Genomic DNA, 27,260 nt, shown 5'->3' on the forward strand with positions numbered 1-27,260 from the left:
TGGATGACATTAATAAAAGAGAAAAATTTTTAAAAATTATACTTAGATTAATTATAAATAAAAATTATAATTATATCATATATCTGAATAACTCGAGAATATTCAGTAAACAAAATTCTATAAATACAACTTTGCTTTAAGTTAATAGTACTACAGACCACCACTAACATTAATAATATACCATCACCACACATATTACTTTAAAGATAAAAGTAATTTTGGAAAAAGAAGATTAAAATAATAATTTTGAACAACTAAGCACGGGATTATCTGGTGCTCATGTGGAATTCCAATAATCAAGTTTTTTCTTTTGAATTCTGTAATATATGTATGCATGTCTATAATGTAATCACGAGAAAAAACACAGGCCCTATGAGAAGTCTGTTTCTACAGAGACTATAAGTGTCACAAAGATCTGTTCAATGCAAAAAAGGTTCTAGTGTGCAAGTTCTGTGTATTTAGCATCATCACCACTTACTGGCTTAAGAGTATGCTTTCAAAAAAACATAACATTTTTATATCATTTTACATCCTTCTGAAAACTGGTTACCTTCTGTTTTCCATTAGACCGACTGACCCTTCTTTAACATCAAAATACAGCTGCTCTTAAACAACATTGTTATTATTCATTTTCTGAAAGTGGAAGTCAACCTGTTTTATTATTGATAAGAAGACACAAAGGAAAACTAAACTGTGACTACAGCCAGTCAGGAAATTTTTGGTATTAGTCACAGTTCATAGGCTTTATTTTACTTTCCTAGGGGTGCCGGTTGTTGTAAAGATCTGTACACTGTTTTCACTTCTTATGCTGACTTTAGACATAATATTAAGTATGATGAAAGAGACTTCAATATTGGAGTTATTTTCATGGGTAAAATGGCAACTAAAAGTTACCTCATTTGTTTCTATTTTCTATTATCCTTCCTACTGTCTAAAAATTTTCAGGGAGATGGACTAGGTGTATCTCAGCAGAAATACCAGAATTGGACTTTGGGACCTAGAATATGGTATGATTTAAATTTAATTATAATAAATATATTCTGAACTCTTATAGTCCAATGGGAAAACCATTCCTTATGTTTCACAAATATTTTAAAAAATTATTGATCCTACACAAAGATGAATTTTTCATTATCATAAACTAGAATTTTACGAATATGCCTTTTTTTTAGTAAAATATAAAGTAAGCAAATAAAAATATTCTTGATTTGTGGTTCTTATATGGGAAAGATAAAATCAATAATTACCTTTTCAATTCAGAAAAGCCCATTAATAACAAACCCAGAAACAATTCATATTCATTTCCCTCAAATATTTTACAAATGTTTTTACCAAATGGCACCAATGACATGGTGTTCTCTTGTCATCTCTTTTCTTGCCCATGGTCTATGAAAATAATTTTTGGCAAATGATGGAAGAAGAAAAAGCAAAGATTTTTTCTTACAAACTACAAACTGGAAAATCTGTCTTCATATAATCAAGGTCATAAGTACTCCTAACTGAAATTTGATATTAATTTATACAAATGTGCCTTTTTTTAGCCAAATTTACAATTATTAATTAGTCTATATTCAGTGCAGATAAAAACATTACAACATTCTATGACTCTCTGGGCACATCAAAAGAAAGAAAACCAGCATAAAAAGATGTTTAAAAAAAATTACCTTTTTTCCTTGACGACCTCTTTGTCCTGGAATTCCCACAATTCCTTCTGGTCCCTGAATATTCAATATAAGAAAGGAAATAAATGCTTAAAGAAAAAAATATGTGGAGTGTCTGAATACTTATGTAATCACTGAATTGAACACTAAGTAAAAATGAGGATTACTTTTCAACAATTTTATGTTTGTATAATTATTTAAAAAGAGGTCATAATGATTTAGAGGTATAGCTGTTACTAACTATAAAGTTCACACACAAAGTGAATAAGATAGAAAAAATTAAACTGTTCTTCACTCTAGGAAGAAAATTACTTGGTTTCAGTATACTCATTTTAATTTGCAATAATGTAATTAAACTAAACCCAAATGTATCCATTTCAGGACTTCTATGAGCTACAGTAAACTCAGAGACTTGTGTATAGGATTATGAAAATATGTCTAACACATGGTCAAACACAATCTCAAAATCTCATTGGAATGGAGAGCATTAAAGAGAGATTCTTTGATCTGTGGGAGAAAAAAAGTAGAGAAGGAAATACAAGGAAAAAGGAGGTAGTCATATTAACTGTTGAAATCATATTTCAATCAGTACTTTGTTTAGCCAAAAGTAGATTAAAAGTTTTCAATATACACTTTTTTGGTAAAAAGTGGGATGCCACATGAAGTTGCAGATCAACAACGGTTAGGCTTAAATGAGATCCACAGTAAGCCAGGTTAAAAATTCTAAAATGGCTAAAAATTAATCATAACTTTTTTTTGCAGTATTTGAATATGAAAATAAAATCTCAAATCTGTGTCCTCAAAGCCTGGCAAACTCAAAAAATGATGTAGATATGAAATAATTGTGGTTTACCACTGTGCTATGTGGGCTCTCGATAAATATTTGTTGAGGAATAAACAGATACCTAAGGAAATGACTCATGCCCTATCCTCCTGAACAAATGCTCTTCTAGCCTCAGAAAGTTACTGAATTTAGAAGCCAAAGCAGTTGTGTTCTATTGCTGTAGTTACAGCTGCATCCAGAGGCAGAAATGATAGCTGCACTATCCTGAGGACTTGTACTTTATAAGGCCTCTTCCTAAGAGGCGAATTAACCTTCATAGAGTTTAAGGGTGTGAGCTTTTAAAAATCATATTCTGGCTCTTGTATCTAATAGTTTCTAGCCAGAGGTAGTTATTCAGCTTCTAAAGGCCTCAGTTAACTGTTAAATGAAAGGGGTATAATAAAACCACTTTAAAGCGTTACTAAGATTAAATGTGGAAATGTATGTAAAGCTTAGAAAGGACTGGACTTACAGTGAAAAGCTCAATAATTGTTAGTTCTCACTAACTTCTGCTGTTTTTTAAAAAATGTATTATGCAATACTTAAATATATATATAAAGATATTAAAATATACAGTTAAAACCCATGTACACACACCACCCACTTTAAGATACAGAACCAATGTATGTATATATCATTGAAGCCCAATACACACATATACCTTTCAAACATTTCACCCTCTCTCCACATTCAGGTGCAAACATTTTCCTGAATTTGTTTATTGTTCCCATGCATTTCTTTATACTTTTACTCCATTTGTATGTATCTCCAAGCAATATATGGTTATTTTGTATCTTTTTAAACTTTAAATAAGCAGTATTCCTTGAAACTTTTTTAACACAATGTTTTGTTTTTGAAATTATTCAGTACCTTTAATCCATTCACTTTTTCTTTTCTTTTTTTTTTCACTACTACAAACTAAAACTTATTTAACCATTTTTCTTTTGATTAACTTTTTTTTTCTTTGTTACAGACAATGTTGTAATAAACACCCTGTGCATGACTCTATGGAGTTGTAGCATATATGCATCTTCAAGATATTGCCAAATTGTTCTCCAAAGTGGTATTGCCAATTTACATTCCCACAGTGATGTTTAAGAGTTCCAATTACTCTATAGTTTGGTACTCTCTGACTTGAAATTTGTCTATTTTATGGTACAAAATATATAATTTGTGATTTCAATTTGCCTTATGGTTATTACAAAAGAAATGAATATCTACTCATAAAGTTATTGAACCTCTATGTGTGAATGTCTGGTTTCTACCTTCTGCCCATTATTTTACTGGGTTGTTCTTTTCTTGAGTTACATGTAGATTTTTTTATATATATATTTGTATTTTGTTCATTCTGTATACCACAAATCTTTTCCAGCTTGCAGCCTGTAGTTTATTTTCTCACTTTATTGTGAATTGGGGGGTTTTTGTACTTTTTTTTTTTTTTTTTTTTTTTTGTGACTGGCCAGTATAGGGATCAAATTCTGGACCTTTGTGGCAACAGCACCACATTCTAACCAACTCAGCTAACCGGCGAGCCCTATAACTTTTGATTAATACAAGTTTGCAATTATTAATGTAGTCAAATTCATCAATATTTTGCTCTTGTTTCTTTTTGTGTTTTGTTTAAGAGATCTTTACTGCTTCTCCCCCCTTCCCTCATGAGGTCATAAAGTATTCTCTTAAATGTTCTCCTAAGAGTTGTAAAATTTTGATTTTTTACAGTTAGGTCATTAATCTACGTGGAATTTAATGCTTTGTGTGTGTGTGTACATACGCATTTGTGTGAGGGAGAGTTTTTTTTTTTCCATTTGGATAATCAATTGTACTAGAACTATTTAATAAATAGTTTATCCTTTCCTTATAGATATGCAGTGTATAATCAATTTATCAAACATCAAGTTTTAAAATATACTTAGATCTGATTCTAGGTTATCTTCTATTTCCATTGGTCTGTCTATCTGTAAACAATATGGCACTAACTTAATTACTCTAGCTTCAATAATAAGTTAAGACGTCAGGTAAGTCAAGTTTGCCCTTTCACCTCCACCAAACCCATTACCTGCACCTTACCCCTACCTTTTAAAACTTGTTTTTTAAAAATGTGTTGATATTGGCCCGTTGGTCTAACATACATTTGAAAATCACTTTTCATCAATCAAGTTCCACAAAAAAAATCCTGTAAGGATTTTGACTAAAATTGTACTAAATTTATAGTTTTTTTTTTTTCTGAAGAATTGATAATTTTATCATAGTGGGTCTTCCCATCCATGAATATAAAAAGCTTGTCCATTTATTTAGATCTTTAATAAACTGTTATAATTCTTATCAAATTGTAAAAATTTTCTATAAAATTTTTGCAAATATTTTGTTACATTTATTCCTAGGTACTTAATTTTCTTGCTAATTGTATTAGAAATTGTATTTAGAAATAGCTTTCTAACTGCTTGCTGTTGGTGAAGAAGAATGGAATCTATTTTTCTATATTAATTTTATATTCAGCATCTTGCTGAACTCTCAGTAATTCTTATAATTTGTAGATTATTTCTTTTGTTTCTGCTGTACTGGTTGGGACTTAGTAAATGTTAAATAGAAATTGTGAATAGTAGTAATCTCAGCTGATTTCTTTGAAGTTTCACCATTAAGTATCATAGTTAATGTTATAGATATTAAATTTTACTAAATGATTTTTATTTCTATAGAAATGAGTGAGAACTGAAATGAAGCTAGTTCAGCAAGGGAACACCTCCCTACTTCCTGCTGCCAAAAAAAAATCTCCGCCAAAAAAACCCCCAAAAAACCACCAAAATTACCAGCTACAGACATCATTATCAGAGGCCAGTAAAGAAGCTAGTGAGCAAATATACAAGAGACAGTACTATGTCCCAATCAGCATGAATAACACCTGCATCAAGATCCAGGGCCTCCTTCTCTGTGCCATCATGAGATGACAGTCTCAATATTGGAAAGGAGTGGAAGAGGGAGGTTAAGGACGGAGAAATTTGAGAGATATCTTTGGTATCTTGATAGTCTGAAAATTACATGAAGAGACTACTAAATTATAGGATTAGATTAAGTATTCAATCGATTTTGGATTTTAAATATTCTTTGTCCCCCCACCCCCCATCCCTTCATTGTGTCCCACGAATCAATAAGTTGGGGCTTGTGAGGAAAACTAGATGAACCAGAAATAAAGAAATGACATATTTGCACATATTTCAGTAAAAGTTTGTAGTCCTGTTACATATTTAGTGGTATGATCATCCACTCAGTTGCTCAGGCTAAAAATGAAGGTTTATTCTTTATTACTTTTTTCTGCTTGCTCAACATGTGAACCGTCATCAAGTCCAATCAGCTACAGCTACAAAATATGTGTTGAGTTTGATCACTATTCACTATCTCTATTGCTTCCTTACGTTCCAGGCTACCATTGTTGTTCTTGTAGACTACTGCCACAGCCTTCTAAAGTGGCCTGGTCCACTTTTACCCCCACAGACCATCTCTTCCCAACAACCCAAATGATCACTAACAATGTTAAATTCCTCTCCTATTTAAAACCTTTCAAATGGCTGCTCTTTGCAATTAGAATAATCTCCAAACCTTTTATCATGGTCTATAGGTCATACATCCTAGTGGGTGTGAAGTGATATCACATTGTGGTTTTGATTTGCATTTTCCTGCATGATCTGGCTCCTACTATTTCCCTGACATCATGTTTTCCATATATTTACTACATGAGCCTTTGGCTGTTTTTTTTTTTTTTTTTTTTAGTTTCTTTTTTCTTTTTTTAATAGACTAAGGCCCTTTCTGCCTTAGGGCCTTTGCATTAGATATTCCGTCTACTGAGAGACCTCTTTTTCTCAAATATTCACATGGCTGGCTTCCTCTCACGCTGAGGTGTCTGGCTCAATATAACCGCAGATAGTACTTCTGTGACCACTTCAACTTAAGGTAGCCCCTTTGCCTAGTCACTCTATATCCCAATACTATGTTTTATTTTCGTCACAGCACTTATCACTACCAATGTGTCAGTCTTGTTCACATTGTCTTCCCACACTAGAACTTAAATTCCATGACAGCAGGGACCTTGTCTGTTTTGTTTACTGCTATAACTTTAGTATCCAGAAATGTGCCTGGCATACAGTTGATGCCTCATAAATATTTAATGAATAAATAAATGAATGACAGAATGCACGCACAAAATTCAAAATATTTAGCCTTAATCAGACAGTAAGCTAGTCTATTAAGTATTCACTTAAAAGAAAATAACATTTTAAAGGGCAAGTACTAAATACTGGAAATAAAAACAAAGTTTGTGAATAAAAGGCAAAGTGTAGCAAGAGATTTTTGTAATGTTTTTTAGCTTCTAGAGAATAGAATTATGGATCTACTAGGAATTTTTTGCACATTAAATTTTTGCACATATTTGAAGAACCCATTATATGTAAGAAAAAAGGTTGCCTTATGCTATACTGTATTTTCTTCTGTCATAATCAGAAAGGTCTCCCCTAGTTCTTTTGTTCACATTTATTTCTCTTTAAAGATATATTGTTCTTTTTTAGGGAGGAGAGGAATTAATTTCCACTGGTTTTAGACTGGCTGATTTTAGTGCTTGTTCTGAAATGCAAAGTAATATTTTGCTTCAATATGTTGGCTTTTAAAAGTTAGCATTGCCAATTGCAACCCATTTAGAGGCTTGCAGGGCATATAGGAAAAAGAGCAACATTTTCTACAATGTGCATGTTTAAGTGGATTAGTTCAATAATTACAGAAATAAGAATACAATTTTATATGATTTATATGCCATTTATATATGTCATGCATATGTCATGATGATAGAAAATAGTCAGCTTGATGTTACCTACTGATAAAACAGAGGTACAAGTTGACACTCTATTGATTATTTTAAGCTTTGTGAGAATAGCTATTTTGTCTCAGAAGTATCATATCATATCTATTTTTTAAACAGTTTTTTTGAGAGATAATTCACATATGTGAATTATGTATCCATTTAAAGTATACAATTAAGTAGTTTTTAGTATGTTCACAGGGTTGTGTAACCATTGCCACAATCAATTTTAGAACATTTACATTACCCCCAAAAGAAATCCCATACCCATAAGCAGTCATTCTTCATTTTATCCTAATCCCCACAGCACTAGGCAACCACTAATCCATTTTCTGTCTCTATAGAATTGCCTATTTGGGAGATTTCATACAAAAGAATCATACAATATGTCATCTCTTGTGACTTGCTTCCCTTACTTAGCATAATAATTTCAAGATTCGTCCATTTTGTAGCATGTACTTACATATCGTTTCTTTTTATTGTTAAATAATATTCCATTGCATGGACATACCACATTTTATTTATTAATTCATTAGGCGATGATCATTGGGTTGTTTCTACTTTTCAGCAATTATGAATAATATGTGTGAACATTCAATACAAATTTTTGTTTCAACTCCTGTTTGTTTGAATACCTATTACCCAGGAGTGGAATTGCTAGGTCATAGGGTAAGTCCATGTTTAACATTTGGAGAAACTGCCAAACTGGTTTACAAAGTGACTGCACCATTTTTACATCTCATCAGTAATGTATAAGTGCTCCAATGCTCTATATCCTCATTAACACTTATTTTCTGTGTTTTTGCTTATAACCATCCTAGTGAGTGTGAAGTGATATCCCATTGTGCTTTTGATTTGCATTTTCCTGATGGCTAACGATGCTGAGTATCTTTTCATGTGCTTATTGGCCATGTGTATATCTTCACTGGAGAAATTTAAATCCTTTGCCCATTTTTTAATTAGGTTGTCTTTCTCTTATTTTTTATTTTTTTTTGTTGTTTTTTCGTGACCGGCACTCAGCCAGTGAGTGCACCAGTCATTCCTATATAGGATCCGAACCCGCGGCGGGAGCGTCGCCGCGCTCCCAGCGCAGCACTCTACCGAGTGCACCGCGGGCTCGGCCCGTCTTTCTCTTATTGAATGGTTATTATATTCTAGATACAAGTCCCTTATCATATATGATTTGCAAATATTTTCTCCCATCCTGTGGGTTGTCTTTTCATTGTCTTCATGGTGTCCTTTGAAGCAAAAAACTTCTAATTTTAATAATGTCCAAACTACCTAATTTTTTTTTTTTTGGTTGCCTGCACTTTTGGTGTTATTTAAGAAGGTTTTGCCTAACCCAAAGTCATGAAGATTTACTCATTTTATTTTAAGATTTTTATAGTTTTAGCTCATACATTTAGTTCTACGACCCATATTGAGTTCATTTTTGTGTATATTATAAGGGTCCAACTATTCTTTTGCACACGTCCAGTTGTTCTAGCACCATTTGTTGAAAAGACCATTTTCCCCTCATTGAATTGTCTTGGCACATCTCATGCTTTTCTATTTCAAATTTAATTTGTTCTTTTCCTGTAATTTATTTCATCCATCAGATAGCCCATAACACTAGATATTGTTAAACAAAGTTCGGAAATTACAGAGTGATCCTATCCGAGGCTATGGTCCTCTTCTGCTTAAAACCTTTTAATGGCTTCTCACCACACTTGGAATAAAACCCAAGCTTCTCACTACGGCTTAAAAGGTCCTTGGTGATCTGCTTCCTACCTACCTCTTCAAGTTCATCTCAAATAACTTTTCACTATTCATTATACTGCTGGTAGTTTAGTTTTCTAAAAATACTTAGGTCGTTCTCATCTCTACATCTTGCTCTTGTTGCTCCTTCTACCTTGAAAGATCTTCCCACAGTTCTTTGCATGAAATGGTCTTTTTATTTTTCAAGTCGCAACTTAATCACCCCCTATTCAGAGAAGACTTCCCTCACTACCCTAGCTGAAACAGTCTTCCCCACCCTTAATTAGTTGGCTTTCCCACCCTTAATCAGTTATTCTCTTTCATCACCCCATTTATTTCCATTATCATATTATCACAATCTGCAGTGATATTTAACCTATTTGACTATAAGGTCAGAGATCAGGGACCTTGCTAGTCTTGTTCCCCACTGTATCCCCAATGCTTAGCAGAGTTCTTGGCTCATAGAAGGCACTCAAAAATTCTACTGAGTTAATGTACAGACAAATACATTTTATAGCATTAAAACTTACAAAGTTCAAGTTAATGATTCTTGCAAAGCGGAACATTTTCTTCCAAAGAAAATCTTTATAGAATCTAATATGTTAAATAGTCATACGAGAATTTCTTCTGACCAAAGTAAGAATAGAAGGAACTGAGCCCTGCTAATTCAGAATCCCTCCTGACATGACCATGTTGGGAGGTTCTGCATAGCTCTGACCCCTTTATTATGTGTAATGGGTGAACTGAGAAACTAAAGAATGACTCACCCAATAATGTACAGCTCTTTAGTGGGAGAGCAGGGGTTTGAACAATGGTTATACAGTGGTCAGTGCAGGGCTTTCTATTTCTGTGTTGCCTTATAATGAAACAGTTCAGAACAAACAAGCCCTACACCAGAGTCATATACGATAAAGAGTTAGATAATCCTTTACTTCTTAATGCCTCTGACCCAAATTCCCAACTGATTGTTTTTCAGGTTTCCCAAGGAAACTATCTCAGGAACAAGAGCCATGTATGTCTATCTCATCATTCATCTAACTATTGATATTTTTATGTCATCTTTATGTCTTCATTTTTAAGGTAATATTTTAAAAACTTCTTAGAGAATGTGCTTTATTTCATTTCACCTTCTCTTAAGATATTCACCTCTACCTAATATCATACCACTTTAATCAGACCAGAAAAACCATACTTCAATAAAGCCAACAGAATTTTGTCCTAAAGAAATAAAACAGGATAATTTCATTTTAATACATTCAACTTTGACTTAACATGTCCACATCTATTTAGATCTTAGACACAACAGTGGTATATTTTTTAGAAATGAATGACAGCCCATAAGTCAGGCGGATGGTTCTTTTCGGATGCTTCCCAATTCTTTTTTCATACAGAGCTATGCATTTAGGCAACTCAACATTTTAGCACAGAATTCAAGAATAAAATTTCCTTTTTTTTCCCGTTCAAAGAAGTCTATATCTTAAATTTGGAATCTGTTATTGATGCCTTGCCTTATTTTTCAGTCCAGATCTTATTCCCCAATCTTAGGAAGTAATAGAGCTTCTCTTCTTTTGAAAAAAAAAAAAGTTTTATTTCTCTCTCTCACTCTCTTTCTTATGTATTTTGTAAGAATCCAAGGTAGCGTCTTTGTGACATTTCCTAAGGAAGAATTTTAAAAGTGCAAAAGTAAATCCAACATCAGCCTGTCTGATTAAGCAATAGTTCCTGGGATCATAAAGTTCTTTCGAAAAAATATGCTGTGGTATTTTTATTGAGTTTATAAGCTGAAAGGCATTTAAGATTCCAAGGAGAACAACAAAAAGAATGAAAAAGAAACACACATGTGCTATTACTAAAAAAAGGCACTAAAGATGTGTACCAGGCAGGATTATTCCTGGGAAAAATTATGAAGCAGATGAAATCTGTTTATCTATTTTCCATGCTTTGCTTTGAGGCCCTTTTTCATCTCTGCTCTGCCCATCACCAGCTGCCTTGCTGCAGCAACCCTCTCTGGGTCTTCCTGTTTCTCAGTGCTATATTCTCCCTCTGCATCAACTCTTACAATTCTGCAAGAGAACTAGGCTAGTAGATTTTTGAAATCTATGGTAAAGTATGAATAGTTGTCAATGGATTTTTACATAAAAATGTAAATTTGACAAGAATTCGTAGGAAGATAATTACACTTTATGAGCATTTGTTAGTTGGCTCCTCTGTGGGTCCAGGCCTTATGCTAATGAAAGAGGGATGAGTCCTCTAAAAGAGACGAAAACTATCAAGAATCCTAGAAAGACAAAATATGGGACCAAAGCTGGTTACCTCATGGATAATTGAGGCTTAGAGACACAGAAGTCAGAAAAGACAGGAATTAGTGCCAACTCTGCCACCTGCTATATTATCTTGCATAGGCCTCTTCTCAGCTTGTAAAATGAGAAATAATAACATTTACAGGTTATTAAGAGGATTCTATGAGAATATATAACTGAAATTATACTGCTCAGTGTCTAAACTGATGATGTTTAAGATAGGATTCTCTAATACTTTGCATTTGCTGTGATGAAACACCCTTCACAGTTTTCCAGGACTGAGAGGGAAGGACAGAGGAGAAACGAGCACTTTACCACTATAGTTATACCCTCTTATCTGCAGGGAATGTGTTCCAGGACCCCAGTGGATGCCTGAAACTGCGGATAGTACCAAACCTTACATATATGATGTTTTTCTTCCTATACATAATACCTATGATAAAGTTTAATTTAAAAATTAGGCACAGTAAGAAATTAACAATAACTAATGATAAAATAGAACAATTGTAACAATATTCTAGCATCATGACTCTTGCCCTTCAGGTCCATTATTAAGTAAAATAAGGGCTACTTGAACACAAACACTGCAATACCTTTACAGTAGATATGATAACCCAGATGGCTAGTAAGTGGCTAATGAGCGGGTAGCATATACAGCATGGACACGCTGGACAAAGGGGTGATTCTTGTAAGATTTCATCACACTGCTTAGAATGGCATGCAATTGAAAACTTCTCAATTATTTCTAGAATTTTCTATGTAATATTTTTGGATCTCAGTTGATTGTGGGTAACTGAAACAGCAAAAAGTGAAACTGTGGAGAAAGGTGGACTACTGTACTGTAAAACTGGAGGGGAAAAAGACTCAGTTTGCCAGTGCAGAAAAAGGTGAAACTTCTGATTCATCCTCATTCTTCAAATGTCATTTTGAAATATGCTGGTACAATTATCTATTATTTGGGGGGAAAATGTATTATAACATTATTTTAATTGCTGTTAAAACCATTATAGTCATGGTTAAATGTGAATGGTGAGACGGCCAGTTTGTGTTTCATTCATGATAGTTGTATTCTTCTAGACAGAGCTTTCCTCTTAGTCTTGCAAACCTAACTGAGCTGATTGAGGGAGAGGCGATCATAGATAGGACATTATTAGATCATAGATAGGACATTAGAGGTTAGAAGCTAGAGGATGAGAAGTACAGGAAAAAAAGCACAAATATTACAAACTGTGTAAATCACTACTTTGTCTCCTAGACTGCCTGCATGATCAGTTTACTCATGATTAGTTCTTCAGCCTTTACTGAACCCCCATGTGGAAAGAGTGGAGCACAGAAGCAATGAGGTTTTTGGAAAGGAGTACATAAAAAGCATCTGCTTTTGAACAGCTATGATCTCTCTGGCGGAAGAGACCCACATGCTTAAAAGTACTAGCAATCTTTAAAAGGCTGAATAAGACCACCAGAGTCCCAAGGAAAGAGAAATCATTTTCTGGTAGGGACATAAGGGATGACTCCCAAGATAGAAGAGTATCTCCTAAGGTGAAAAAAAAAAAAAAAACGTAGAGAAGTAAAGACAGACTAATCTCGGGGAGAACTCATGTTTAAAGATAGACAACAAGAAAGAGGGAATAGAATAGTAAAACAGTGAAATGACCAGAGAGGCTTTATGTGGAAGAATATAACAAATATCATAAATTAAATGTTTAAGAAAGAAAGAAGCTGCTTTCATTATTTATTCACATCTTTCGTTTGCCTTGAGTTGAGAGGATCTGTTCGATATGACATTTAGAATTTCCCTTCAAATAATACTACAATTTAGGATCAGATATTAATTGCTTATTTATGCTTGTGAAGAATTTCTTATTTTATCCTGAAGCTAGGATATTACTCCACAATAAGACTTTCAATTCCATGAATAAAGATGCAAAATATTCAAGCGAACTAAGTTTGAGACAACACAAAACATTCCCCTGCAGATGCTTTACGACAGAAGTTCTATGGCTTAAGGAAAAAGTAGCTAAAAGACATGTGAAAAAGTGTCTTTCCTCTTTGGATCATAGGAGGGCTGATAATCAATCCCTGATTTGAGTCCTTCTCTCAAGCCACAGTTCCACACCTCTAATTACCCCACTGGATACATAAGGGGGTCAGAGTGTGTGTATGTGCATGTACACATGCAGGCACTGAGTTCACTGAGTATTTGAACACGAATCCAGTAGTACTCACAGGAAGGCCCATCTGACCCGGTCTACCCAAGGGCCCTGTAGTTCCTGGTAAGCCCATTTCTCCTTTTTCTCCATCCTCTCCAAGAAGTCCCCTTTCTCCTGGGGTCCCCTGTAATCCAATAAAATTTTTTTTAAAAAGGGAATACAGTGAAATAATTTTTCCACACATAAGCACATTTTTGTTTAGCATATCTATGTCAAAGATTTCATAAAACATGTATTTTATACATAATGTTAAAAACATAATTTACCTTTAATCCATCTTTTCCTTGGAGACCTTCTTCTCCAGGAGCTCCTGGTTCACCCTATTTTGTAGCAGAACAGTAAGATTAATTTTTTTGCTATATCACTTACCGTCTTTTATTTTTTGCCCTGTCATGTATAGACAGTAGCAGGGTTCATTTATTCCTACTTCTACTTTATTTCTAAGGGGATTTGACAGTATAATAGGCATGATTTAATTTGCCCTGAATAGCTCTGCAGAGGATTTAAAAAGTTAGAGTGTTGTAAATTCAAATACAAAATGGCCTCAGAATATTAATATTAATTTTAGATAATTAAAGGCAATTTATATACATTTGGTAACTGTGGAAATTTATACAGCTAGACATGATTCTAAGTTCAAGGAACATAAATACTGCATCTCATAAAATTATACCTTGCTATACTAAATTTACATGGGTTAATACAATTTGATTTGGTGATGATCACTCTATCAGATTTTCAGAGTTTCTATATTTTCTCCATTACAGAGAAGAGGCAAAGATTAAGGCCCTGGTACATCGAGAAGCTGTCTTCTAGACATGGAACTTGCAGAAATGCAGAGCCACACTTCATGAAACTACTAAAGTAGCATTGGCTCTTTTTATAACTAAATTATTTAAAAGAAAGTTAATTGGTGCTTATTCATAGTTGCTCCATCTCTCTCATCAATGACACTTCCATTATCCTCAACCCCCACTTACGCCCCCAAAAATGGAAAATGGAGAGAAAGAAACCAAATGCAAAATATATCTCCCTACTTTGCCTTTTAGTAAACTAATGCCTCTTAAAATTATCTCGGACACTGTTATCTTGGGAAAAAACTCACCATAGCTCAAAGTAAAGGTTGTCTAAATTCGTATAACTTCTCTAAGCTATCTAATTACAACTACTTACAATTATCTCCTTGTATCTTATTAACCTTGCATAATTCTAATATATAAATTATATTTCAATTTTTTGTCTGTATTGTTAGGTCAGGAAATATCCTGAGAGTTGATCACTAGCATTTGTGACTTTCTTCTCAACGCTAACATTAGTGACAATCACAGTGACCCCACACTTTTGGAAAGGGTTCTGCAGAGAACAACTGATTTTGGCAAAAGAATGTATGAGGTTAGTATTCTAAATGCTACTAAATCAGAATGTGAACAGGATTTGGAATGCAGTTTTTGAAATTATAAAATAAAAACAAACATTTTCAATAATGCATCAGAAAGGTTTATTATGCTATTTTTTGAAGTGTTCAGGCTAAGTTTTGAATCTCTGAAGTAAGCAGGTCAGTGCATTAACAGGGTTTCCAGGATGCACTTACCCGTAACCCTGGTTCTCCATTTCCTCCAACACTGCCTGCAGGTCCAACGTCTCCCTGAAGAAACAAAGGGAAAGACTAAACTCCTTTCTATAAAAACTGTGTTTAATCATGGAGGGCATAGCATAAGGGATAGGCGTTCCAAAACACTCCTGTTTTTATCTGCTAGCCTTACCTGCTTTCAAGATGGTGGGTGTTTGCCAAAGTGTGGCAAATGTAAGGGATTCAATGTTAAAATTTCAGAGACCCTCCCGTTTACATTTTAGGAAGATTACCTTTGCACCTGGCTCTCCTTGCAGACCAGATTCTCCCTCAATGCCTGGCGGTCCCTACAAGAGAATGATTTGACACGTTACAAAGGCAATAACAACCCCACAAGAAGACAGAAGTAAGTTTTAGTTCAAGGGTAAGATATTTGTTTCCAGATGAGGATATTTGCTGTCCCGTTAAACTTTATAACATAAGACCAGATACTTTCTGGGATCCTTTAACAGTTCAAATGCCAAAACAACTTCACCTGAAATCAGGACTTTTACCACCAGTTTCTTCCAGTCCTTCCTCTCATCCTTTAAACCTTGGTGAAAGAATAAAAGATAAGCTACTTCCTACTTTCTCTTCTACTTTTCTGTCCTCATACTCTCACTGTTCTGTTTCTTCACCTTTTGGTCTTCCCATTCCTTTCTGTTGTGCCCTCTGGAAACTACTTTCTGTAGAAAATTCATTTTTCCTTATTGGTTTTATAAAAAATATCACACAATATACTGGAGATTGTTTCATGGGTGGGTCCAGTTTTGTTGGAAAGCTTTTGGTTCTTTTATCTTTGAAAACATGCAACTTCTAGCAACCTCTAGCTATTTCTAGGTTTGGAGCTTTACATTTGCTGTTGTATTGTTTTTGTCTCCCAGAGATATTTATCTTGCTTTTGAGCATGCTATGCATGCCCGTCCTTTTCCCCTCTTCCTTTCCTCACCCAATTCCCCTGTCCCTTTCCTTTGCTTCCGTCTCCCTCCCTCTCTCCTTTCCTTTCTTTCCTGTTTGCTTTCTTTCAGGGATTCCTCAATATTTCTGATCCATGGATGACAACTTTCCTTATTATTAGAGACTAAAATAGCTTTTATATAATTTTATAGTATTTTAGATGGATATTCAGTTTTCCATTTGACTCAGCTTCTGCAGTCTACATTCACTTTGTGTTTTTTTTTTTTTTCAAAATAAAGGTTATACATGGACAACAGAATAGATGAGCTTATAATGAAAAGCCCTGGTCCCTGTCCTCAGAGGCAATTACTTTTTGAAATTATTTTTGGTTTTAGTTTTCCTAGTGGTTGCTTCTATAACCCAATAAGTATACCTCTACTTCTGTATTGCCTTGTTAAAAATTTAGTTCCCTTATACTGTCTCTCCTTTATCACTGTTTCCCCGACTTTTAAAATAGTTGTTATATTATTTAATTCTTCTGTTGGTTACCTTTTTTAACTTCTTCACTGTTATAACAAGCAATATAATGCACACGTGAGAGAAAGAACCCTAAAGCAAGACTGCCTGGGATTCTGCTCTGCATCAGACATTTGTAGAACTTAATATCTCACTCTAAGATTAAAACTCTCTCAACAGAGAATTCCAACTCTTTGAGGTCTTCTTCCATATCAAAACTGCTTTTAATCTCATAGACCTCCTTCAGTTCTAATTTTCTCCCCATCTGTGAGCCCCTCTTGACCTCTTTTAAGCCTTTCTTAGTCTAAATCCAAAACCTGATCTTCTGATCTCTGTGGTACCTCTTTTGTTATACCAATCCTGAATCAGAGCTTTAAACTGCCTTTGCCATTTCTATTTCCAGAAGAACACTGGCAGAAAAAAGTACAACCTTGGGAACAGTGGTATCATTACATGTTGAGAGGCACAGTGGCTAAGAGCATGGGTTCTGGAGGCAGATAGCCTAAATTTAAATCTAGTCTCTACCACAACTACCAGCTACTGCTCTTGAGTAAGTTATTAACCATTTTATGCCTTAGTTTTCTCATCTGTAAAATGGCAATAATAACTGCACCTAGCTTGCAGAGTTGTTCTGAGAATCCACTAATATGGTAAAACACACAAACAATGCTAGGCACATGGGAAGTGCTCCATAATTTTTAAGTATTATTATCATTATTATAATATGATGCAAATTCACAGTCTCCTACTTCAGTTTGACTTTTAGTGAGGTATACCTGCTCTTTTACTTGTCTCAGGGCATTTTCTTTGTCTATTATCCCTAACCACTATTCTAAACCATCACATTTTCCTGAAGTCACCTACTCAACCCCTACTCCTTATCATCACAGAATTCTCATCCTAATCTCTTAAAAAAGTTCAAGCTATGAGGTATGACTTCTCTGAGCTTTCTTTAGGCTCAGAGGATGTGGCACAGTATAGGTTATGAGCATTAACTTTTGAGTCACATCAAACCCAGACCCTGCTACTTGCTAGCAACTTACCTTGGGCAAATGAGCAGATTATGACCTTAACCTCCCTAACCATCTTCTTTCCTGGTCTCAGGAAAAGTTATTACCTCCATCTTGTCACAGAACCTAGAAATCTGGGAATAATTTTTGACTTCTCTTTCCAAATTCCACAAATATACAGGTTCTGCAGAATTTATATAACAAACATTTCTAAAATTGATCCCTTCCTTTCCTTTTCTATGCCTACTGCTTTAGTTCAGACCTCCGTCACTTCTTGCCTGGATCAATGCAGTAGCTTTTTAACAGGTATACTAATGTTCACTGTTGTCTCCTCAAACACATGCTTTATGCAGCTGCTAGAATTATTTTCCTAAAATACAAATCTGACTTTATCACTGCCCTGTCTATACTCTACAATGACTTATTATAGGCTATAAAATAAAGAGTCCATGCTTCTTAAAAGAGTATGCAAGACTTTTCATTCTCTAACCATTTCCCTATAACCTCTCCACCTGTTACCACTCCTTGTTTTGACTTTAAGCATCAAAGAATCCATACTGCTTCATATTTCATGTTCTAACTCAGACGATCCCTTTTTTTCTGGAATTCCCTTATCCTTATTCTCTCTTATCATATGCCTAAATCCTACTCTTACTTAAAAATCATCTTATTATCCCCCCCCCATATATACACATAAGTCTTATTTTTCCCTTTCCCAGGTGGGTTTAAGTACCTATTGCTGTGCTCCTCTATTGCCTCGCGAATATCTCCATCGCTCGGTCTAACACATTGCAATATCATGATCTCTTATAGGACTATCTTCTGCAAAAAGGTCGTAAATTCCTAAAGGAGTCAGGGACCTTCTCTCAGTCACCTTTGTATCCCCAGCAGATACACAGGGCACAGTAAGCCTTTAGCCTAAAGCCTATGAGGGCACTTCAAAAATTTCAAGGAGATGAATGACATGAGAAAGATAAACTGGCAACAAATAGCTGATAGAATGATGGGAGCTGGAGGGGACATGGCATAAACGTGAAGGACTAGAGCATTGGCAATAGAGATGAAAAGAGAAGGATAGATTTTAGAGAAAATGGGGAAGAAACCTTATTCAAAGAGGAAAGATGGCTGATTGGAGAGGATGAGGAAGGAGCAAGAGTTTAGGATGACTCAGTTTGAGATGGGAATAAAAAGAGGAAGAACAGTGGGAAAGTTATGGGCTTGGTTTAGACATTATGCATTTGTTTTTTGTTTTCTTCCCAGCAGCTGGCAGGTATGGGGATCCAAACCCTTGACCTTGGTGTTATCAGCACCATGCTCTACCAAGTGAGCTAACTGGCTGAGGCCTGGTTTAGACATTCTGAATTTGACATGTTTGTGGGATATGTACATGGATATCTAAAAAGACAACAGGAAATCAGTTACTGGAGCTGAGAAGAGAGACATAAATTAGAACTATCAAGCTGAGAGCTATCAGAATAACACTGCTAATTAAAGTCACTGTCATAACATGATTGCCAAGCCAAGGAATTGGAAGAGCAACTTCATATCAAGACTGAGAAAGGCTAATGAGAAGGTGAAGTGCAGAACCAAGAGAGCAGTTTCACAGAAGCCAAGGGAGGAGAGAATTTGTTTAATCTATTTAGTGTTAAAGTTAACAAACAATGGAAATAAAGTAATTGGATTTTATAATGCAAATTCATTATAAAATTTTATCATTATAACAAATGTGGTTTATTATTCCAAAATATGTCCTAGATAGGGTAACTTCTCAATATTCTTTTATCAAAGAGATATAACATCTTAGAATTAAGGGCTATAAAGTCAATTCTAAATCAGTGAAGGGAAAGCTTTATCTACTTTTTGTTGCCATTCAGTTGTTAGAGGAGAACTTTATATGTATAAACTCAGGTTCATACAATAATCATCTCTGCTTATAGGCTTCATTTTCTGAGTATAAAACAAAATACTATAGAATTATTCTTCATAATATACACACCTAATATATTAACTTCACCTTAGAGTCTTATAAAAAGTATTGACTATTGACGAACAAGAAAGAGACACAAAAAAATTACCTCGACACCCATTTCTCCAGGAGGTCCAGCATCACCTTGCAGTCCTCGTGGCCCCTATATTAAAATAACATTTAGGATATGAGAATCAAAGCTTACTGTATTTCAATAAACATACACATCTAAATATGGAATTTATAATACAACATATATAATATTATAATACATAATACATTGATCAATGTACTACTTTACTCTGTATAATCAAAATTATATCTTTAGTTGATACATCTGTGTTTTTATGAATAGCATTGAGCTATGCTTGGATTCAAAAGAAAAGGAAAGGAAAGAAAGGAGAACCATTCACTCTTTTATTACCTAATTCACTCATTCACTTAGCAAACATTTATCAAGCACCTAATAAGCATCAAATATTGTGCTAAGGGCTTTCACAAGTTATTTTATGGGTAAGATAGTCATATATCTAACTTAATATCCCTGTCAAACATGTGGCAAACAAGTTAGCATTGTTTTAGAAGCATATGTATGATCTGTTTTACCGTCTCTGTAGTTTTGCCTTTTCCAGAACATAAAATTCTTTGGAATCATACAGTTTGCAGCCTTTTCAGACTGGCTTCTTTCACTTAACAGTATTCATTTTAGGTTCTGAATTTTTGTGACTTGATACTCATTTCTTTTTATTGCTGAATAATAATAATATCCATTGTACAGGTGTACCAAGTTTGTTTCTCCATTTACTCATTGGAGGACATTGTTTTAGTCTGTTCGGGCTGCTATAAGAAAATACTATAAACTGATAGTTTACAAACAGCAGAAATTTATTTCTCACACTTCTGGCGGCAGGAGTGTCCAAGATCAAGGCACTGGCAGATTTGATGTCTAGTGAGGGCCCACTTTCTGGTACATTGATAGTGCTCTCTAGCTGTGTCCTCAGATCGTAGAAGGTGACATCTGGCTCTCTCGGGTCTCTTTTGTAAGGGTGCTAATCACAATCATGAGGGCTGTGCTCTTATGACCTAATCACCTCCCAAAGGTCCCACCTTCTAATACCATCAATTTGGAGGTTAGGATTTCAACATATGAATTTTGGGGACACACAATCAGACCATACCAGACATATTGGCTGCTTCCAATATTTAGCAACTATAAGTAAAGCTGCTGTAAACACTCATGTGCAAGTTTTTGCAAGGACATAAATTTTTCACTCATTTTGGTAAACAATAAGGAGAGAGATTACAGGATTGTAAGGTAAGAGTACGTTTAGCTTTGTAAAAAACGCCAAACTGTCTTCCAAAATGGATGTACCATTTTGTATTTCCACCAGCAATAAGTGAGAGTCCCTGTTGCTGTACATCTTTGCTAGCATTTGGTATTGTCATAGTTTTGGATATTAGCCATCCCAACAGGTGTGTAGTGGCATGTCATTTTTGTTTTAATTTGCAATTCCGTGAAGACATGATGATGGACATATTTTCATATGCTTCTACGCCATTTCTATATCTTTTTTGGTGTGGTGTCTGTTCACATCTTTTGCCCACTTTCACTGGGTTGTTTTTTTAGGTGTGCTTTCTATATTTTGGATACAAGCCTTTTATCATATATATGTTTTGCAGATATTTTCTCCCAGTCTATGGCTTGTCTTTTCAATCTCTTAACAGTGTCTTTTGCAGGACAAAAGTTTTTAATGTTAATAAAGTGCAACTTATCAGTTTTTTCGTTCGGATTGTGCTTTTGATGTTGTGTCTAAAAACTCATGACCAAACTTAAGGTGACATAGATTTTCTCCTCTGTTTATCTTCTATGAGTTTTATAGTTTTGCATTTCACATTTAGATCTATGATCCACTTTGAGGTTTGTGTGTGTGTGTGTGTGTGTGTGTGTGTGTGTGTGTGTGTGTGTGTGTGTGTGTGTGTTTGTGTGAAAGGTACAAGACCTGCATCTAGACTCACTTTTTTGCATGTGGATATCCGTTTGTTCCAGCATCATTTATTGAAGAATCTATCCATTGAAATGCCTTTGCTCCTAGTCAAAGACCATTTGACTATATTTGCAGCTGTACATTGTGTATATTATGTAGAACACAGACAATATCTATGTTCTATTTCTGGACTTGCCATTCTGCTCTAATGATCTATTTGTCCATTCTTTTGCCACACTGTCTTGACTACTGAAGCTTCAGATGAAGTCTTGTGTGTGTGTGTGTGTGTGTGTGTGTGTGTGTGTGTGTGTGTGTGTGTGTGGCTGGCTGGTACTGGGATCTGGGATCCAAACCTGTGACTTTGGTGTTATAAGCTATGCTCTCACCAACTGAGCTAACTGGCCAGCTCTACATTAAGTCTTAAAGTCAGGTAGTGTTAATCCTCCAGCTTTGTTCTTCAATATTGTGTTGGCTATTATGGGTCCTTTGCATTTTCTTATGAACTTTAGAATCCGTTTGTTAATATCTACAAAGTAACTTGCTGGGATTTTGACTAAAATTGAATTGATAGATCAAGTTGTGAAGAACTGATGTCCTAACTATACTGAGTCTTCCTATGCATGAACATGAAATATATTTCCATTTATTTAGACCTTTGATTTCTTTGATCAGAGTTTTGTAGTTTTCCTCACACAGATCTTCTACAAATTTTGTTAAATTTATATCTATTTCTTTCTTTCTTTTCTTCCTTCCTTCCTTTCTTTTTTGGTGCTAGTGTAAATGGTTTTGTATTTTTCATTTAAAATTGCAATTACTCATTGCTGGTATATAAAAAAGCAATTGACTTTTATATTATTAACTTGTATTCCAGTATGGTGCAATCTTGTTATAATTGCTTATTAGTTCCAGGAGTTGTTTTGTTTTTTTAATCAATTTCTTGGAATATTTTGTTTTTTTACATAGAAAATCGTATCATCTGCAAACAAAGAGTTTTATTTTTCCTTCCTAATTTGTATACTTTTATTTCCTTTTGTCGTCTTATTGTAACTAGCTAGGACTTCCAGTACAATGCTGAAAAGGAGTTAAAGAAAAAGACATCCTTTCCTTGTTCCCTTTTTCTTAGGGGAAAAGTATCTAGTTTTTCACCATTGATTATGACATTGGCTATAAGGTTTTAAAAAACATGTGTTCTTTATAAAGCTGAGGAAGTTCTCCTCTATTCCAAGTTTGCTGAGGATTTTTATCATAAAGTGTTGAATTTTGCCAAATGATTTTTCTGCATCTTTTTTTTTTTTTCCTGACCAGTAAGGGGATCGCAACCCTCAGCACGGTGTTGTCCACACCACGCTCAGCCAGTGAGTGCACCGACCATCCCTACGTAGGATCCGAACCTGCCGCCTCAGCGCTACCAGCGCCGCACTCTCCTGAGTGAGCCACAGGGCCAGCCCTTTCTGCTTCTTTTTATAGCATCGTATTTTCCTCTTTACACGGTTGAGGTGATGGATTACATTAACTGATTTTCTTTTTATGATTATTTTTTAAAATTTTTCTTCTTGATTTTCATTAATTGATTTTCTAACATTAAACCAGCCTCACATACCCAAAATGAATCCCAGTTGATTGTGATGTATAATTCTCTTTATATATTGTTGTTTTCATTTTGCTAATATTTTGGTGAGGATTTTTACATTTATGTTCATGAATAGTATTGGTCAGTAGTTTTCTTGAAATGTGTTTGTCTGGTTTGGTATTAGGTAAATGCTGGCCTCATATAATGAGTTTGAAAATGTTTTGGTGTTTTTATTTTCTGGAACAGATTGTTGGGTATTGGTATCATTTGTTCTTTAAGTGTCCAGTAGGATTTACCGGTGAGATCATCAGTGCTCTCTGTTTTGGAAGGTTATTAATTATTATGCTATTTCTTTAATCAATATAGGCCTATTCAGATGAACAATTTCTCTTTATGTGAGTTTTGCTAGAATAATTCTTTCAAATAATTGGTCCATTTCATCTAAATTATCAAATTTGTGAACACAGTGTTATTCATAATTCATTTATTATCCTTTTTTACTGAATTATAATTGATTATACATATTTTGGGGACTCAGTGTTGACATATGTTGATCAAATCAATGTTACTAGTATGCATATTGTTGCAAATTGTACTTATTCTTTATGTCCCTCGTCCAATCTTTCCCTATCTTCCCTCCCACCTCTGATAACCCTAGATTTCTTGCTTCTTCTGTCACTCTGGAATGGGCTTTGTGGAGAGAGACTTCTTTTCTTTGGTCTCTGCTGGTGACTCTCCTTGTGTCAATGTACTCCAGTAGCTTGCTGACCATTTGCGTGGTGGTTGTGACGTCTAGCCACTTTCACAGCAGCCATGGTTACTGTGTTGGGCCACCCACATGGACGTGAGATGTTTTTGGCATGCTCCTTGGTGCTGGTGGTGTGCCTGGTTGTAGGTGGGGGGTCTGGTGCCTGGCTTGATGCCCTGGTTCCCCAGGTAGGGCCTCAATGCACTGGCAGTGTGCCTGGTTGTGGGTGGGGGGTGTCCAGTCCCTGGCTCCTTGCCCCAGGCCCCAGGCAGGGCCCCAAGGCACTAGTAGTGTGCCCGGTTGTGGGCGGGGGTCTGGTCTTTCAAAAAGTTGGCCCATTTCATCTAAATTATCAAATTTGTGAACACAGTGTTTTTCATAATTCATTTATTATCCTTTTAATGTCTATGGGATTACTAATAATGACTTCTCTTTCATTTCTAATATTAGTAATTTGTGTTTTCTCTTTTTTTCCCTTTAGTTAGCCTAGCCAGGGGTTGATCATTTTTATCGACCTTTTCAAAAGAACCAGCTTTTGGTTTCATTGATTTTCTCTATTGTTTTCATGTTTTCAATTTGATTTATTTCTGCTTTGATTTTTTTATTATCTATTTTCTTCTGTTTACTTTATATTTTAGTGTTCTTCCTTTTCTAGTTTTCTAAGATGGAGGCTTAGATTATTGATTTGAATTCTTTCTTCTTTTTAAATATTTGCATAAATTGCTATAAATTTCTACATAGCACTGCTTTTGCTGCATGTCCTAAATTTTGATGATTTGTATTTTCATTTAGTTCAAAATGTTTTTAAATTTCTCCTGAGACTTCTTTGGCCAAGATGTTATTTAGAAATGTATTGTTTAATCTCCAAATATGTTGGGATTTTCCAGTTATGTTTCTGTTATCAATTTTTAATTTAATTCCATTGTATTCTGAGAGAAGACGTTGTATGATGTCTATTTTTTTAAATTTGGTAAGGTGTGTTTTACAGCCCAGAATGTGGTCTATCTTGGTGAATGTTCCAAGTGAACTTGAGAAAAATGTGCATTCTGCTGTTGTTGGATGATGTATTGTGTAAATGTCAATAAGATCTAGATGACTGATGGTATTCTTCAACTCATTCTTTACTAATTTTCTGCTTGTTAGATCTCTCAGTTACTGACCAAGGGGTGTTAACATCTCCCACTATGTAGTAAATTTGTCTATTGCTCCTTGGAGTTCTGTAAGCTTTCATTTCATGTATTTTGATGCTTTGTTGTTAGGTGTGTATACATTCATTACTGTTGTGTCTTCTGGGAGAAATGACCCTGTTATCATAAAATGCTCCTGATAATTTTCCTTGCTATGACATTTGCTTTGTCTAAAATTAATATGATCACTCCAGCTTTCCTTTGATTTGTGTTAGCTAATGTATCTTTTTTTATCCTTTTATTTTTAATATATCTGTCTTTACATTTAAAGTAGCTTTCTTGAAGACAACATACAGTTGGGGATTACTTTTTTATCCACTCTGACAATTCCTGTCTCTTAATTGGTATATTTAGACCACTGACATTTAAAGTGACTAATATCTAAATTGACAAAAGTGGCTTAATATCTAGCATATTTGTTATTCTATTTGTTTCCTTTGTTCTTTATTATTTCCACTTCCTCCTCTTCCTCCCCTTCTTCCTATTCCTTCCCTTCCCCTCCCTCTTCCCCCTCCCTCTCTTCTTCCTCTTCTTTCTTCTTCTCCCCTCCTCTTCCTTCTTTTTGTTTTCCCTCTGCTTTTAATTAAGCATTTGATAAGATTTTACTTTCTCTCTTGTTTTAGCACACAAGTTATACTGCTTTTAAAACTTTTTTAGTGGTTTCTCTATAGTTTGCAATATATTTTGAAAAAGAAAAATGGCCCAGAACAATCTGAGCCATATGAGGTCTGCTAAACTTATCAGGCCTAGAGAGATATGAGCATGGGGTTTCAGTTATATCTTCCTCACAGATGTCCAGGATAATTGTTTAATTGCACATTTTAGCAACAGTTCCCAGACTAGTTGCTGCCACCAATGCTACCCAAATGTTATCACAAGTTGTACAATATGACCCTCACCCTTTCTTTATTGCAATGTTCTTGTAATTTATGATGCAAAGAGCAAGGTATAGCCAATAAGAAACTTATGTTATTTTAGTGAACCAATGTAAATTCTTGGCAAACAGCTTTGGAACTGCCCCTTAACTTCTCCTTTTTCCTTTCAAAGTCTGTCTGTAATTGCTGCTGTAAAAGCACATATTCAGGGCAACTTGAATTTGTGTTTTCCAGGCTGTAGCCCTCAGTCTTGGTCCCCCCAAACTCATTGTTTTATATATTTTTGCCTCAGTTTCTTCCTTTTGGTCAACATATATACAATTAATCCAAGTCCATTTTCCAATAACATTATACCATTTCATATCCTTTCCTTTTCCTTACAACATTGTAGTCATTCATTTCACTTTAAGTTATGATGCAAACACATTGTTGCTATTATTATTTTATACAAATTATCTGTTAGATCAATAAATAATAAGAAAAATAAAAGATTTTATTTAATCTTTATTTATTCCTTCTCTAATGCTCTTCCTTTCTGTTTTCCTAGATCTGAGTTTCTTACCTATATCACTTTCCTTCTCTCTGAAGAACTTCTTTTAACATTTCTTGCAAGGCTGGTCTACGAGGGATAGATTCCTTTAATTTTTGTTTGAGAAAGTCTTTATTTCTCTTTTGCTTTTATATTCCTGGTCTGATAATTCCAAAATTTCTGCCATATCTGAATCTGTTTGTCTCTGCAGACTGTTTTTGCCTTTTAGCCTGACTTATAATTTTTTGTTGAAACCCAGACATGATGTATCACATAAAAGGAACTGAGGTAAATAGGCCTTTAATGTGAGATTTTATGCTATCTAGCTAGGAATTAGGCTGTGTTTTCTGTTTGTTGTAGTAGAGGAGTCTGAGGCTAAAATTTTCTCCAGTGTCATTGTTTTTGACTCCACTGTTTTCCTTTGGCTTTCCTTGGGACTCCTTAAATAGAGTCTGTGGCTACAGTTCTTTTAGCTGTAGTCACCTGTTATAGTACAGGAGCCCTACTGATGGGGTAGTAAGATGTAGGGGGATGGGAAGCATTTTATAGTCCTATAATTAGGTCTCAGACTTTTAGTGAACCTCAGTTGGGTATTTCATTCTCCCATGTCAAAGGCAAGAAGGGGCTAGAGTTGAATACCTCTCCTCCCCCAATTGAAAGCTACAGGGGGCTGGAATTGGGTATTTCCCTTTCCCCAGGTCAGTTAGTGTTTAGTAAAAGCTCAGTAGTTTGTGATCTGCTAGTTTCCCTATGATGTGTTTCAGAATGATTACTATTCCCCTCTGCTGGAAGCA

General features: G+C 34.8%; 1 protein-coding gene across 1 annotated transcript in view; it reads right to left on the reverse strand.

The window, feature by feature from the left end:
* COL24A1 (collagen type XXIV alpha 1 chain) overlaps positions 1 to 27,260 on the reverse strand; it is a 354,783-nt gene that overhangs the window by 105,414 nt on the left and 222,109 nt on the right. Inside the window, exons 32-37 of the mRNA XM_063105785.1 lie at positions 19,682 to 19,735; positions 15,438 to 15,491; positions 15,166 to 15,219; positions 13,841 to 13,894; positions 13,591 to 13,698; positions 1,665 to 1,718 (exon numbers count right to left, since the gene is read on the reverse strand). Coding sequence (XP_062961855.1) covers positions 1,665 to 1,718; positions 13,591 to 13,698; positions 13,841 to 13,894; positions 15,166 to 15,219; positions 15,438 to 15,491; positions 19,682 to 19,735 — 378 coding nt within the window. The remainder of the gene's footprint in view (positions 1 to 1,664; positions 1,719 to 13,590; positions 13,699 to 13,840; positions 13,895 to 15,165; positions 15,220 to 15,437; positions 15,492 to 19,681; positions 19,736 to 27,260) is intronic.

The sequence above is a fragment of the Cynocephalus volans genome, chromosome 8 (genome assembly GCF_027409185.1).
Source record: "Cynocephalus volans isolate mCynVol1 chromosome 8, mCynVol1.pri, whole genome shotgun sequence".
NCBI lineage: Eukaryota > Metazoa > Chordata > Mammalia > Dermoptera > Cynocephalidae > Cynocephalus > Cynocephalus volans.